Here is a 14,043-nt window from a genome sequence, read left to right as displayed (position 1 = left end):
TATTAACTAACTGCATGCATATATGAGGAGAGGGGACTTTTCAAAAGTAAGGTGATCATGTTCCCAACATTTTTTGGGAAGTTGGCCAAAATCGGCCCACATATATCCAATCCATATTCCACTCCGGCGATATTATAATGCCGACTGCTTTCGTCGTTGGGTTCGTGGTGTCGTAGAGTCGTCGTCGTCGTCGAAGTCGTCGTCGTCTCCAAACTTTAGAGAAAGAGAGACACCATTATTATTATCAGTATATTATTACTTTTAATTAGATTTAGTTTTTTTCCTCTTTCCGAAAAAAATACAAAATATTGTTATAAAAGTTCCTGTTCTTTTGGTTTTCGAAATAAAAGTTTGAGTTAGTTTTTTTTTCATATCAACTTTTTATTTCCGATTAATGCCGGTGTGGTGTTAGTCTGTTGTTAAGATGGAGAATTGCGAAGGTGGAAGTGGTGGTGGTGGGAGTGGTGGTGAGGGAGGAAGTGAGGGTGGTGTGGGTGAAGGTGCGAGTGGTGGTGGTGGAGCTCCGTGGAGGTGAGTGCATTTGCAGATAAGTACTTATCATCGCATTACTGCTTTCTTTATGCATTAGAGGACAAACTGTCATTTACATTACCTTGAGAAACATAAAATGATACGGCGGTCGGTGTCGTGCTGCCCACGCGACCAATATATGACATCATCGTCTATTAAAGTAGTCCAGTTTTTTTTCGGCTAAACTCTTATTTTTTTTATTTCCTGATTTTATCTCGTATTTTGAATCTTATTTGACTATCAGGGTGCAAAATAAGCATGCAAATTGCAAATGGAATTTTGCAACACAACTTGTTTGTAAAGTGAATCATATTTCATTGCATAGTTTTACCTTCATCCAGAGCCAGATGCAGTTCACATTATGCACTTCCGATTACTCATGAATTTCTTATCATCATTCATTCTAACGAATGAGCTACGTACTCATATCCACATCTCAAAATCAGTATATGGACCAGTTTATTGACCACTTTTACTGCAGTTTTTGGACACATAACAAGATTAAAATTTAACAAAAATATAAATGCTTAACAATCTTATTAGTTTGTTATAGAATATGACTCGTGTAACGAATTGTCATTGTTTAGTCCATTTTTTCCACCTTTTTTTACAAACTAGGAGCCATAACACTGTCATAGTTGGGGTGTGAGGTCATCATCACATTTCATGACCACCACTGCTGCCAACCAAACCACCACCACTAACAAATTTATCCCTCCTGCATCCCATAGAAAAAGGAGATGACGCCATACATGTGGTAACAATGGATGGATGTAAAAGCAGTTGATCATTAAATTCTGCTTAGTCGTTTCATTCTGCAGATTGAGACTCGTCACCAAAGTCCTATGCATATTATTCTCTTCCAATTTTTGCAAAACAACGTGGATTTGTCCGTTGATATTGTGCATGTAAAATAGTTGTGAGTTTTCAAGAAATATTCATCCATTTAAGATCACTATATCGATTCGTGTGACTCGTTATATTATCTCATTTCTTCTTGTGATTTGACACGGTGTCATGTAACAGATTTCATTCCTGGTAAGTACAAGGATCAGATTTTAATACATATCTATTATTTTATTTACAACGTCTTTTCCTATATCTCTCTATTTTCCATGCTTTTTGATACATGCGCTTCTCTGTAAATGTTTAGATTTCATTAATTTTTACGACATTCGTCGTTCCATTTCATTCTTCCGACCACGAATTTGTTTGCCCAGCATGAGAAACATAATATTCCGACGAAATGTTTATCTAAGCTACGTGTTTCTAGTGAAAAAAATGTAAAAGTTTAGTATGTAGCTTCTTCATTTCATACCCACATTTACGTACGTATGAATCTGATAAGTTATGCACATTACAAAAATTCTTGTCAAGAAGAAGAAAAGCGAGTCTCAATCTCGACTTCCATACAGGGACAAAATTCTACTCTAGCAAATAAAATGTCGCCCATCTAATCTGCAGATATGTACATTTTACATTTCCATTTCCACATTTGGGCTTGACCGAGGCCAAGGTCGTCGCTTCTAATATTCCAACCAAATCAAAGTAGCCTATCTGTAAATACATATGTAAAAGGAGATAATGCATCTCTCTCTTTGTGCAAAAGGCCGTCATGAAAGTCAAACTATTTCATTGGACGCCACGCCGTACATTGGATGGCATAGTTAAGAGTTCAAATATTCTATAGTCAAATTGAGACATTATCATGGACGACAGAGTTCTGTGGTACGTTAATGAAATATAAAAGCTACAAGAGAATAGGAATTTATTTTGTGCTGCATGGATAGATTTTGTTACCGATGGATTTGATTGATACGATAAAATTCTCGCCAATTCATTCCATTTCATTAGCTTATTGTCCCCCATTGAATTAACGTAGGGGAAGCGAAGGAAGGACGTAATACGTTACCTGAATAGTCAGATTGTTACGTATGGCATGGCAGTAATGGCAGATTAATGTACTGTTCCGTAATTTGCATTAGTGTGCATATTTGCATAAGTTGGTAAACTCTGGTACAAATTTTTTTTAACCATATTTCTCTTTATGTTCAATAGTTCATATATTTCTGTCCATGAAAATGATGTAATCAATGTAATGTAATTCTCTCGATGCGTATTGTTTTGCAAAAATATTTGCAATTGTGCAAAATACTTTAATGGTTATTTTATGGCCACACTTTTTTTAAAACCTTTCCCAATCCAGACAATGTTACGTTATGTTATCTTTACCGTTAATATTTTACACGTAATGACGGTTCGTTTTACACACAAACGGTGGTTTGGTTTTGTCTTAACGAAACGACAGATTGGGCGAAATTAAGCGTTACTTTTACATAAGTACGTGATACATTTGTGTCCCTCGAGAAGAAGAGATGCGCACATCTGGTACTCATTAGTTGTTCCTTTCGTAACATTCACATCGTTTTGAAACATCTTGTTCTTTTCTTGTAAATTTAAGAACGCATCTGCCGTCGTGTTGTTCATTCTTCTTTGTGTGTTATTTACTTTTTGGACAAGTTCCACTCCACTCTAATGTTGAGTCTGGTGTGGTGAGTGAGTGAAATGGGTGTGGATTTGGGTTTTGCTAAAAGCTAGATACACATTTCGCCATTTTGCTAAACATGTTTTGGTTGATATCATCGTAAGTATCGTGATCAATCTGGTGGACTCGCGACGACTGCATTTCGTTTGGGAGGAATAAACTCCTTGGTCCTCGATACCACAAAACTGACGCAGATGATGATCGTCGCGATGTCTGCCTGGCGAGTTACTTAGGTAGTTGGCAGCTCGACTAAATAAATGATATTGGACTACGGAAGAGAGAAAGAGAGAGATAAATGTTAGGATATCTTTATTTTGTCTGATATTTTGCCATTTTATTCGACTAACTAAAGCTTTCCTTCACAATTTTTGCTCAGTCTCGATTTCGCAATGAATCTGTGTAGTCGTGTATTTATTTTGTTATATTTCTAAAATTTCCAGATACAAATAACAAAATTTTGGTAACCAAAAGTTTCGTGTGATATTACATACTAAATTTCTAACTATCTACATCTTGATCATCATGCCGGTGGCAGAACAGACGCCTCGAGGACACCGCGTCGCCCAGATCCAGCAGAACAATAAAAATAACAATAACAACAATGCGAAAAATAATAATAACACGGATTTGGACCCGAACGACCCCCGCGTTAAGAAATTGGTGTACACGATGTACCGCGACATGTTGACGAACTACAGTGGAGAAGCGAACGCCTTTATCAGTCAGCAAGATCCTGCCCTCGTCACGCGAGACGATGGGGTTTTGCCAATCATTGAGACAATTTTGTAAGCTAATTATCTAATTACTTATCCTAATGGTGTTTTAATTAATTCAATTAATTTAGTTCTGGGTGGGTTGGATGTTGGAATTTTAATTGCATGTTTAATGAAAAAAAACTTGTGTGGATAATTTTTGAGTGAGTGAAGTGAAAGGTTGAGAATTTTGCAAGATTTTTTTTTGTGGATGGGTACTTTCAATCAGTTTAAAAGCTTTAAAAGGCTATTATCTGATAAAATATGGGTGCGTGGGTAGGCTGGAATTTGGAATGTTATGGCGTAATAATGGATTTTCCATTTTTTGGGTACTTTTTTATGCAGGGATAAGGTTCAGATTGGACAATTTCATACATTTTTGGTACCAGAGTTGGCAATATGTGACAATCAAAGGATAAGTTAGTAGTCCGACATGTACTTATCAAGTCATTTTATTCATGTCATGTACAATGTACTTCTTTCATCTGTGACGACGATGAGTTGGCAAAAAGATGAGAAATTATTCAATTGTTAGCAATGCAAATACGAACGACCCCCATTATTCAAATTAATCAATCCGTCAATCAATCAGTTCTGCGATTGAGATAGATAACTCAAACACATTGTTGTACTTCATGTAATGAAATGTTGCTTTTTGCAGAAGAGGAGGCGGAAGCAGCTCGGGTGCTCAAGGTACAATACTCGCCAAAACCAAGATCTGATTTCGAATTTGTGCTAATTTCTAAAAGAAAAAAAAAATTTTTAGGTGCTGCACCTCCTCCGCCCCCACCCATGGCACCGCCAGGAGCGATTCTCTCCGTGAGACTGAATTCTGAGGTAAATTTTTACTGGAAATTTATTTTTTTGGGGGTGGGGAACTTGATACTATGATGATAAGTAGATTGGTCCAAGGGACAAGGGTCCCCCTGCAGCTCTTGCCGGCGCCATGATGAAGGACAAGAAGGTAGTTTGACTAAATCATTTGATCATTGTGGACAAAGTTCAACTTTTGACCAATTTTTTGAATTCCAGCCCTTCACCTACACTCCGGGAGGGATTGACCTCTCTGAAATCCGCAGTCCTCGAATGGCTAAAAGGTTACAAATGAACGCGGCTGCAGAAGGTGTAACCTCCGCGCCGAAACCGGCCGGCGGTGCGCAACAAGGAACGACACCTTCGCCGTCGGCAGGTCCCCTCCCACCCGCAGCAATGGCCGCGATGCAGCCGCAAATGGCGTTCTGCGTATTTCCGCAGGTGAGGAAATAATGAGAAGTTTCAGACTATTTGACAAATTATTTGAAATATAATATTAAATTTTTCAAATTTTCATCAATTTTTCATCAATTTTTTCCAAAGTTTAAATATTCAATATTCAAATTTTGCAAAAAATTCGCAACCTATGTAGTTTGAAAAACTTATCTTTATCTGTCAACCCATTTTAAATTCACATTTCATAAATTTATTAAATACGACTTCAGGGAGCCGCACAAACGCTAAATCGAACCCCAAAACCGCTCGATTACACAGACGGTACTGGCGAAGTTTCTGTTCGACAAGGAATATCGAACGGAAACAAGAGTGGACCACCCCCACCACCACCTCCTCCTCCGATGATGGCCAAAATCCCATCCAATAACACTTCTTCCGGACCGGCGTCATCGCCCGCCGCGATGCAAATGCAACTTCACGCCGAGCTTTTGGCCCGTGTCCCAACACAACAGCCACCCACACCTCCAACCAACATGGTCACCTGTCCCCAATTTCCTGCTCCCCCCGTCAAAGCGAAAACACCACCACCTCAAAATTACCCATTTGAAGAGGAAATTCGTGTTCGCCCCGTTACAAATAATAATGTTGGACAGGGAAGCATTTACATACAACCGATCAGCCCACCACCACCGGTCCAGCAGCAACAGCAACAAATATCTCGAAATCAACCACAACAACAACAACACTACCGACAAGCGGCGCAGAACAAGGCGCAAAACTTGGGATCGATTTACATCCCCCCAATAGAGCAACAAGTTTCATCCCCCACGTACAGCACGCCCAGTCCAAGCACGGCCCCCTCATCGGCCGGGTCTATGCCAAGGACGCCACCGCAGCCACAACCACAACCACCACCATCCATGCAAACTCCCCAGTTGAAAAAGACCCCCACCCCGTGGATGAACTCGTACAATAAGATGGCCACCAAACAAGCCGAGTCTCCGCCGTATGTCAACCCCGCAAATATTTCGACCCCGTGGGGAACCCTGGGTGGGAGTCAACCTGCTCCTTCCTCGTCACAAATTGGTGGTGGAGCTGGAATAGTGTACACGATTCCGATCGCCATGGCGCAGAAGGAAGATCCGCAATTGGCGGCGCGTGGCGGTGGGGCCGCGTCACCGGAACAAAGCAAGGCAAAAGCAGCCCAACATTTAGGCCGGGTCATCCCGATTCAGATCCAACGACAGGAAAGTTTAAATAAGGAGCATCAAATTCAGGCCGAGCAAGAGCGTGGGTGGCCGACACCCACGAGGACGATTCCGATCCAGGTGTGTATATATGAGGTCGTCATTTATTTTTAAAAAATTGTGGATTTTGACGGTGTCATAATTTTGGCCATAGGTTGAGACCAGATCGGGCGGACAAACTCCGACCGGTGGAATGAAGAAGGGAGCCACACCTTCCACATATAATAATCCGATTGGGCTATATTCTGGACAAAATGCGGCTGAAGCGTATAAACAGCAAACTGGAGATTTGGCATCTGGAGTAAACAAGTAATTGGCACTATAACTAAAATATTGCTCATAGATAAACCTATTAACACGGTTTTATACTACAGCGTGACCATCGCGGACCAAGCCGAGAGGGAACCAGTCCAGTCCAAATCGATGCGAGTGATTCAAAAAGTTGCAGAAAATGGTGAGATTTTTCTACTTATTTTATTTCCCCCTTGTTCCAAGAATGATTCAAAAATCATTTCTGTTTAGAATTTATGCGTGTTTTAAATGTGCACCTTGCTCATCTAAATAAATTACCCTGCCTGCACGCTGCTGTCAACCAAACCACCCAACCAACTATAGCACCAACCATACCAACTATACCACCCATCCATGTCATGCATCCGACCTGAGTTGACCCGACCTGCAATTGTTACCCGGATTTACAAATTCTTATAAAAAGTCTCATCTTGACTGTGAGCCTTGCAAATTTGCCTGCAGAATGCTCCCCATTTCGCATCCCCTCCAAAAAAAATCTGCTCAATTGTCTAATTTTGCAAAGATCTGCGACGTCTTTCGTCCATGGATGAACGGCAACAACGACAAGGCATTGGTGGGTTTGGTGGGTTTGGTGGTTGGCAGCAGCAGGATGAGTACGACTTCGATCCATGGAAAATGGACTTGTTTCAAAATGAACAAAATATGTTCAGTCTCTTCAATCCGCAAGGTTTTCTCGATATTCTGCACATATTTACCAATTAAAAATTTGCATATGTATGAAATTCATATCTTCATCATTCATTATTTCTCACCTCATACAAAATTGTATATAGTCGACGACGGATCATTTCTCCACAACACCGCGGAACCTCGCTTCCTAGGGGGTCACATACCATCGAAAGCTTTTAAAACGTTACAAACGACACTTCCTTCTGAATCTGCTGGCAGTAGCAGTACTGCCCCTCCTGCCAGAACGACAAGTAAGCGTATTTAAACAAATTCGAAAATCGAAAATTTCGAATTTCCTCAAAATTTTAAAAATTTTATTCTTCCCCAAAATCAGACAAAGTGCAATTGGGTGGTCCCGTCATGCACAACATCCCCATTCAAATGTCCTCCACCTCTCCGACCCCTCCTTCCGACCGAGTCCCTTCCCCCGTCCCCCCGTCCGAACAGAGGGCCCTCTCCCCAAAAAAGTACATGGGCTCAAACATCCCGTCACGCTCGTTCAAAATGTTGCAAGCCATGACGGGACCCGATCAGGATGCGGATGGTAAGGATTTTTTTTGAAAATTATTCGTAATTTGCAAAAATTTATTTATTTCTCGCCTTATTTACCTCTTCTGGCTGGGCCTTATCTTTCTTATCATTTATGCAAATATGTACCTTATCATTTATCACGTCTCCTCTCCATGTTTCATTTTCTTAAGTTTAGTGTGAGTGAGTGGCTCGTTATCTACACGTGATTTATTTATTTTTTATAAATTTCCTCTCATAATTTTCCATAATTTCCACCAACATTTATTTCTCTTCTCTTATTGCCAGCACCTGACGCTTCTTCTTCTTCTTCAGACACGAACATAGCTAATAGTAGTGGGTGCGGTGGTGGTGGTGGTGGTGGTCTGTCCTCCTCTCCTTGTCCTTCCATTTACCTCTCTTGGCATTATTGGTGGTACTACGTGACCTGTTACTGGGCCGGGTATGACATGACGGGGTACGATTATCCGGAAGGGTGGGACCCTGAAAACCCATACTTTCCCCCAGAACTCGCCGGCACATTGGCCCCCGACGGTTCTTCTTACTTTGACGTGCCACAAATCGTGGTTGAGGGAAATGACGAATTTTGTGATAGCAATGAACAACAACTACCTGAATCGACTGAAAAATATGTGGAAAATATGCAACAATGTGATGACGAGACTGAAGACGACTCCTGCTACGATGATGTAAAGTTATGTAACAAGTCTGATAATTATGGTTGGATGAGTGAAGACGGGGACCGTTGCAACACGCCCATTGTGGAAGAACCGTCCTCCTCGACGGTGTCGACGCTGTGTAATTCGGAGGATTCCGACGCCGCCACGATTGTGGATGAGGTCATGTCGCCCTCTTCGATGTCGATGTTGATTGAGGAGTACTTTTCTTCGTCAGAGAGTGAGGCTGCGGTTCGTCCGCCGGGGGGAAAACATGTTCTCAGCACGATTGAAGAGTTGACGGATGAGTCGAGAGGCTCCACCCCTAGGAGCGGCAGGTTACAACAACAACCGGAAATGGAATTTGAGGAGGAAGTAGGGCAAGAAATTGAGGGAGAGGAGGAAGAAGAGGAAGAATCGCCCAGTGAGGATGAAGCCTCCTCCGTGTCTGTGATAGAAAACAAGTCTGCCTCACAATCTCAACAGTCCGTGTCGAAACGGGAGGACGAGACTAGTTCGAGTTCTTCAAGTGAAGAAGAAGAGGAGGAGGAAGAGGAGGAAGAAGATGGCGACGATGAAAATGAACCCGTCGCCGTCACGGTCAGACTCCCGCTCAAGTTGTGCTTTGGGAAGACGAAAAGTTATAAAGATATCACGACCGTGTTGGTCGGAGATGTGGACGTGGGTCGGCAGGAGGAAGAAGGGGATGAGGCAGAAGGAGATGAGGAGGGCGTCGAAGAAGAGAAAGTTACTGAGCAAGAGGAGAAAGTCAAAGATGAAGAATACGAATGGCGTGATGACGACGAAGGTGACGAAGATGACGAACCCGTCGTTTCCTTCACGATTTCTTTATCGAGACAAACCTCCCGAGACGAGGAGAAGGTTCATCCGGAAGTTGAGGAGAAAGTGGATGACACAGAAATTGATGAGAAAATGGGCGACACGGAAGTCGAGGAAGAACAAGAACAAGAGGAGGATGTCGACTTTTGGAGCAAAATTATCGGTCCCTCGACTTCAAGTAAGAAAGAAGTGAAGAAACAGGACGTCACAGTCGTGGATGATTATCGGGGCTCCTTCGGAACTAGTGGTGAACCCGTGGAGGAGGAAAGTCAAGAACAATTTCAAGCCGTTGACGATTTTTGGGGAACAGCAGAAACCGACCAAGATGACGAACAAGAATATACAAATAATGAAGCCAAAATTGAACCACCAGAGTCCGTAGAAGAAGTTGTTGATCCACCAGCGACAACAATAACCATAAATCTTGGCAAAAGTACATCCTCCTCCAAAATCGGGACAAGTTGGGACACCGAGTTCAACTTTTGGGACAAATCTCTTCGAACAATAGAAACCCGGCGATTCTCTGGTAACTTTGAAATCAGTGAAGATTACGAGTCCGACTCTGGGATGAAGAGCGACTCTGGTCAACGACATAGGCGACACCGAGTCAAAAAGTTTAAGAAACATTCCGTCCCCGTGGGCTTACCTGTTTTGAGGGGGAGGCAGTCCAGCCGATCTCTGAAATTGGATAGCCGTCCGACCCCGTTCAGTTTCGTGTGGGAGACGGAAAGCAAAAACAAATCCTCTCCGAAATCGTCCCCTCCAAGAAATTCGCCGGAAATTGGAACAAATTCTGCAAGATCAGAAGCAGAAGAAGAGGAAGAAGTGGAAGAAGAAGTTGTCGAAAAATCTGTCCCAACACCCGCAACAGACGATGACACTCAACAAGGTGACGATTTGTCGGTAGGATGGTCATTCTGGGACAGTATTATAGATCGAAACAATACAACCACCACCACGACGGGTAATGACGCGGATGATTTTTCGCCAGATGTCGATGTCCAAATCAGCCTCCCACTTCCGGTGGATAGAGAAGAAACCGATCCAGAACAAGGAGAAGAAGAGGAGGAGGAAGAAGAAGAAGAACAGGCAGGCAATACGGTGGAGGAAGAAATCAACGCGGAAATTGAGGAGGAGAAAGTACTCGTCCCCGAGAGAAAGTTGAGCGATGGGACGGAAGAAAATTCTGAAGATTCCTCCAAAAGCAGTGGAACCACGGTCAAAGGCGTCACGGCACGAAATGAACATGACGCCAATTCGGACGAATCTTTCAAAAGCAGCGTGGCTGCCGTGGCCGAGGTGGAAATTGAGGAAGATGAAGATCCCGACGAAGAACAGCAGGAAGAAAAAGACTTATCTGAAGCAGTAGCATCCCCTGAGGATGAAACACCCCCAGATTTTAAAGATCAAACCCAACCAGTGACAAAATCGGACGAGATAAGACCTCTAGAAATCCAGGAAATATCCGAATCCATGAAACTATCCAAAGACCATCAAGGAAACAATTGCACGTGCCACATCGACTCCCAACTCTCCCGAGCAGAATCCCTCCTCTGGCGAATTGAACGCTTCCTCCACGAATCTCTCAGCCTGGGGAGTGAAGACGACTCCGGCGTCATGACCGACTTGAGTCGCCCCATCTCCGACGTCGACACGGATCCTGACGAACAAAACTCGAACGACCTTTTACTCACGACCAATAACACTGCTGCGACTGCTATATCATCATCCTCATCGGTGGTGGTCACCCGACGCCAAACTTCCTCCTCGAGTCGCTCTCTTCGTGAACAAGCCGCGTCCAACCGAGCCAACCCGAACAATGCTCCCTCCCCTCGCCGACCAAGACCCCAATCTCTCATCATGTTGGAGTCCTCCACCTCACGGGCAGAGTTCCAAGACACCGTCACGAAACCAAGGTCCCGCTCGGCCGAGAGGAAACGGTACCAACGGGCGAAAACGCACTCTCGTCTTTTCCAACTCCTCCAAGATGAGAGTTCCTTCCGAGACGAGGATGACGCCACGGATGACGAATTCTTCGACTGTGAGCAGCAATTTGTTTCGAGTAAAACACCATTATCCTTCCTTCATAATGAGGACAACGAGGCGAAATCCTCCCATGAAGAAGAAATTGACGCCACAACCACGACCGCGACGACACAACTGCAACTTCACGTCGACACGTCTACGCGGCGCTCCCGCCTCCCGCCCCTCCCCTTGAAAAGCATCCTCCTCAATTCTAACAGCACGGAAATGGCGACAACGTCAAACTCGTCACCATCCGGATCTTCCGGCGTGTTGTCGCCCACCTCACCGCAAACACGTGACCGACTCTTGGCCGATATCATTAATGAGTTTCACCTCCGCCAAAAATCCGATTCAGCGACAACAACAACTTCGAGACGGGTCTCATTTTCTCAGCCTGGAACAAAACGATTTTCCAAGTTTCCTTCCAAAATTTTCAAACTTTTGCAAGAAGAATTTGGCGAAGAATTTTATCAAACTTTTGAACTTGGTGAAATTGGGGGGAAACTTTCTCCAGGAGAGTTGTTATCTCAATCCCATTTTTCGCTTATGTCCGCTGTTGGAACGACTTCTACGTGTCAAGCACACTGTAACAATGGCAGTGACCCCGTCGTCGCCTGTTCTTCGTCGTCGTGCTCCTTGGTCAAATCGGACTCGGGGAAGTCGACGTCCGACTTTCTCGAAGTCCCGTTGCCCGCACCGTTGCTCCGAAGGAGAGATTTTCGCTCGCCAAAATCTCCATTTAACAAAAATTGAGTCATAATTAATTAATTTATGACAGTTAGTTACATTTTAAATTAATTATAATATTGCTGCCAATATTTCTGCCACTTCTTTTTGGAAAAAGAACTACTTAATTTCGAGGTATCATCATAAATCTCGTTCATTTTTGATACCACTCTCTGCATTTATTTATTATTGTCGTCGGACTGGATTTTGACGACTTTAATTCACTCGTTAACTGCCAATTCGCTAGACTGGATTATGTATTTAAAGATGTATATAATTATAATTAGCTAAATAGCTACATGTTACAGCTCCGACTTAAATATGCTCTTAAATATTAACGTCATTTCTACATTTGTATCGTCATAATCATCGCCTTTTGATGATAAGCCTTAATAATGTCACACCTGACCTGACCTGACCCCACCTGACCCCATCATAACTCACTACTTTGTTCGTTCGTACTACTATCATCTCATCTTGTGAGGTCAATCAAGTCCCCTTTTTGAACCAGGTATCTCTCTCTCTCTCATCTCATCTCTCTTGCATTTATGCCTCTGTTCTGTTCTGTTCTTGAATAAATTATCCCATATTGTACTTAAGGATAACGTCTCTTTGATGATATGAACGTCGTAAACCCCGGAATTTACGTCTAAATTTTCACACTTTTTGCAACCCAAATTTGCAAATTTTTTGCAATTTCAAAAAAAATTTCGGGTTTTACGGCAAATTTTTGTGATCGTGATGATTTTTTTGTGTGTAGTTGTTCTCATTATAATTAAATATTTGTCCGTCTCTCTCGTGCTCGTATTTATGATAAACTCTGATTTATTTTTAAATAATCAAGAGTAAGTTAAGAAAAATGCTGATTTTTTCTCCGTAACGTACAATTTTTTTTGTGTTTGGCAAAACAAAAGTGATCCATTTCTTCTTTTTTAATTAAAAATTAAGTTAGTAATTAATGGCATAATTTGCACGTGATAGATGAGATGAGATTGCCGTTAAGTTCAATCCACTCCTGAGTTATCAAGGGAAGAACGATAAATGAGTCTGGTCTTTCAAGGATAAGTAGTTATCTTGCTCGCTCTCTTTCTCTCTCTCTCCTGCAATTTCTTGGATAACAGGACATCATAGATTAAAAATAAATAAATTATTATGGATCATTTTTGCTCGCCTATAGCTTATCTAAAATTCTGCCATCATCCGCTTGCCGATTTTTGGGGTGTATCATGCAACGTAAAAAAATAAGCAATTTCTTAATAATCTTTTTGTATAAATTCCAGGTGACATGTGAAAATTCTCAAAAAATCAAGAATAATCAACTCGATGATGATACGACGTGAATTTAAAGATCCCATTTGTCAAAGCTTTAATAATTTTTTTCCCTGTGTATTAGAAAATGCAGGATATAAAAAAATTGTCAATTAAATATCCAATAATAAATTATTGTTAAAATTTATTACATATATTTATGTTTAATCAGTAAAAACATTTCTCCGAATTATTGCCCTATTGATCTGCCTCGTTTTTTGTGAAAATTATGTTTTTTGGGTAGTTTTTTTGTGATTTTTTAGCCTCATTAAATAATGTGGTCAAGTTTTAGGCGGAATTTGCTTCATGAATACATTTATAAATATATACTTGCAAAATATGTACGTTTGAAAATCCTTTTTTTGTTGATCCTTTCATGAATTGTTAAGTGAAGAAATTGTTTGTTGTCGCCCAATCGCAATTAGGCAGGAGTTAATTGGTGGATAACTATGTAACACGATTTTATTCACCATTATAAAATATATATCTCAACTAGTTTAAAATGGATAATAAAAAATATTAATATGAAAGATTTGCAGAATATTTTTCATGCATTGAAACTAAACTTACCTCACTGTCATCTTATCAATTAACCATGCTTGTGACGAGGCTTGTTTGTTGAAAAGATCATTTTTCTGAATTTTTCTATGTCCGTGTCAAATTTTTTCGCAAATTTCTCAAATTTCTCCTCTTGT

General features: G+C 41.6%; 1 protein-coding gene across 1 annotated transcript; it reads left to right on the top strand.

The window, feature by feature from the left end:
- Positions 1–398: 398 nt before the first annotated feature.
- On the top strand, positions 399–13,891 carry LOC110845309. Its single transcript, XM_022091707.2, has 15 exons — positions 399–531; positions 3,517–3,536; positions 3,617–3,861; positions 4,490–4,521; positions 4,595–4,665; positions 4,730–4,792; positions 4,861–5,082; positions 5,307–6,365; positions 6,439–6,593; positions 6,659–6,738; positions 7,099–7,263; positions 7,370–7,516; positions 7,600–7,809; positions 8,082–12,551; positions 13,321–13,891. Exons 3-14 carry the CDS (start codon positions 3,746–3,748, stop codon positions 12,065–12,067), a joined length of 6,306 nt encoding a protein of 2,101 aa, XP_021947399.1. The 5' UTR covers positions 399–531; positions 3,517–3,536; positions 3,617–3,745; the 3' UTR covers positions 12,068–12,551; positions 13,321–13,891.
- Positions 13,892–14,043: the final 152 nt, after the last annotated feature.

This window comes from Folsomia candida, unplaced genomic scaffold, assembly GCF_002217175.1.
Source record: "Folsomia candida strain VU population unplaced genomic scaffold, ASM221717v1 Fcan01_Sc002, whole genome shotgun sequence".
NCBI classification, from domain to species: domain Eukaryota; kingdom Metazoa; phylum Arthropoda; class Collembola; order Entomobryomorpha; family Isotomidae; genus Folsomia; species Folsomia candida.
The sequence above is the reverse complement of the archived record's forward strand: the minus strand, read 5'-3'. Positions and strand labels throughout refer to the sequence as shown.

Coding starts and splice junctions, on each gene's coding strand:
- LOC110845309 (XM_022091707.2), top strand. CDS start 3,746: ATGTACCGCGACATGTTGACGAACTACAGTGGAGAAGCGAACGCCTTT. Junction 4,522..4,594: donor AAGCAGCTCGGGTGCTCAAG/GTACAATACTCG, acceptor AAAAATTTTTAG/GTGCTGCACCTCCTCCGCCC. Junction 7,810..8,081: donor ACCCGATCAGGATGCGGATG/GTAAGGATTTTT, acceptor TCTTATTGCCAG/CACCTGACGCTTCTTCTTCT.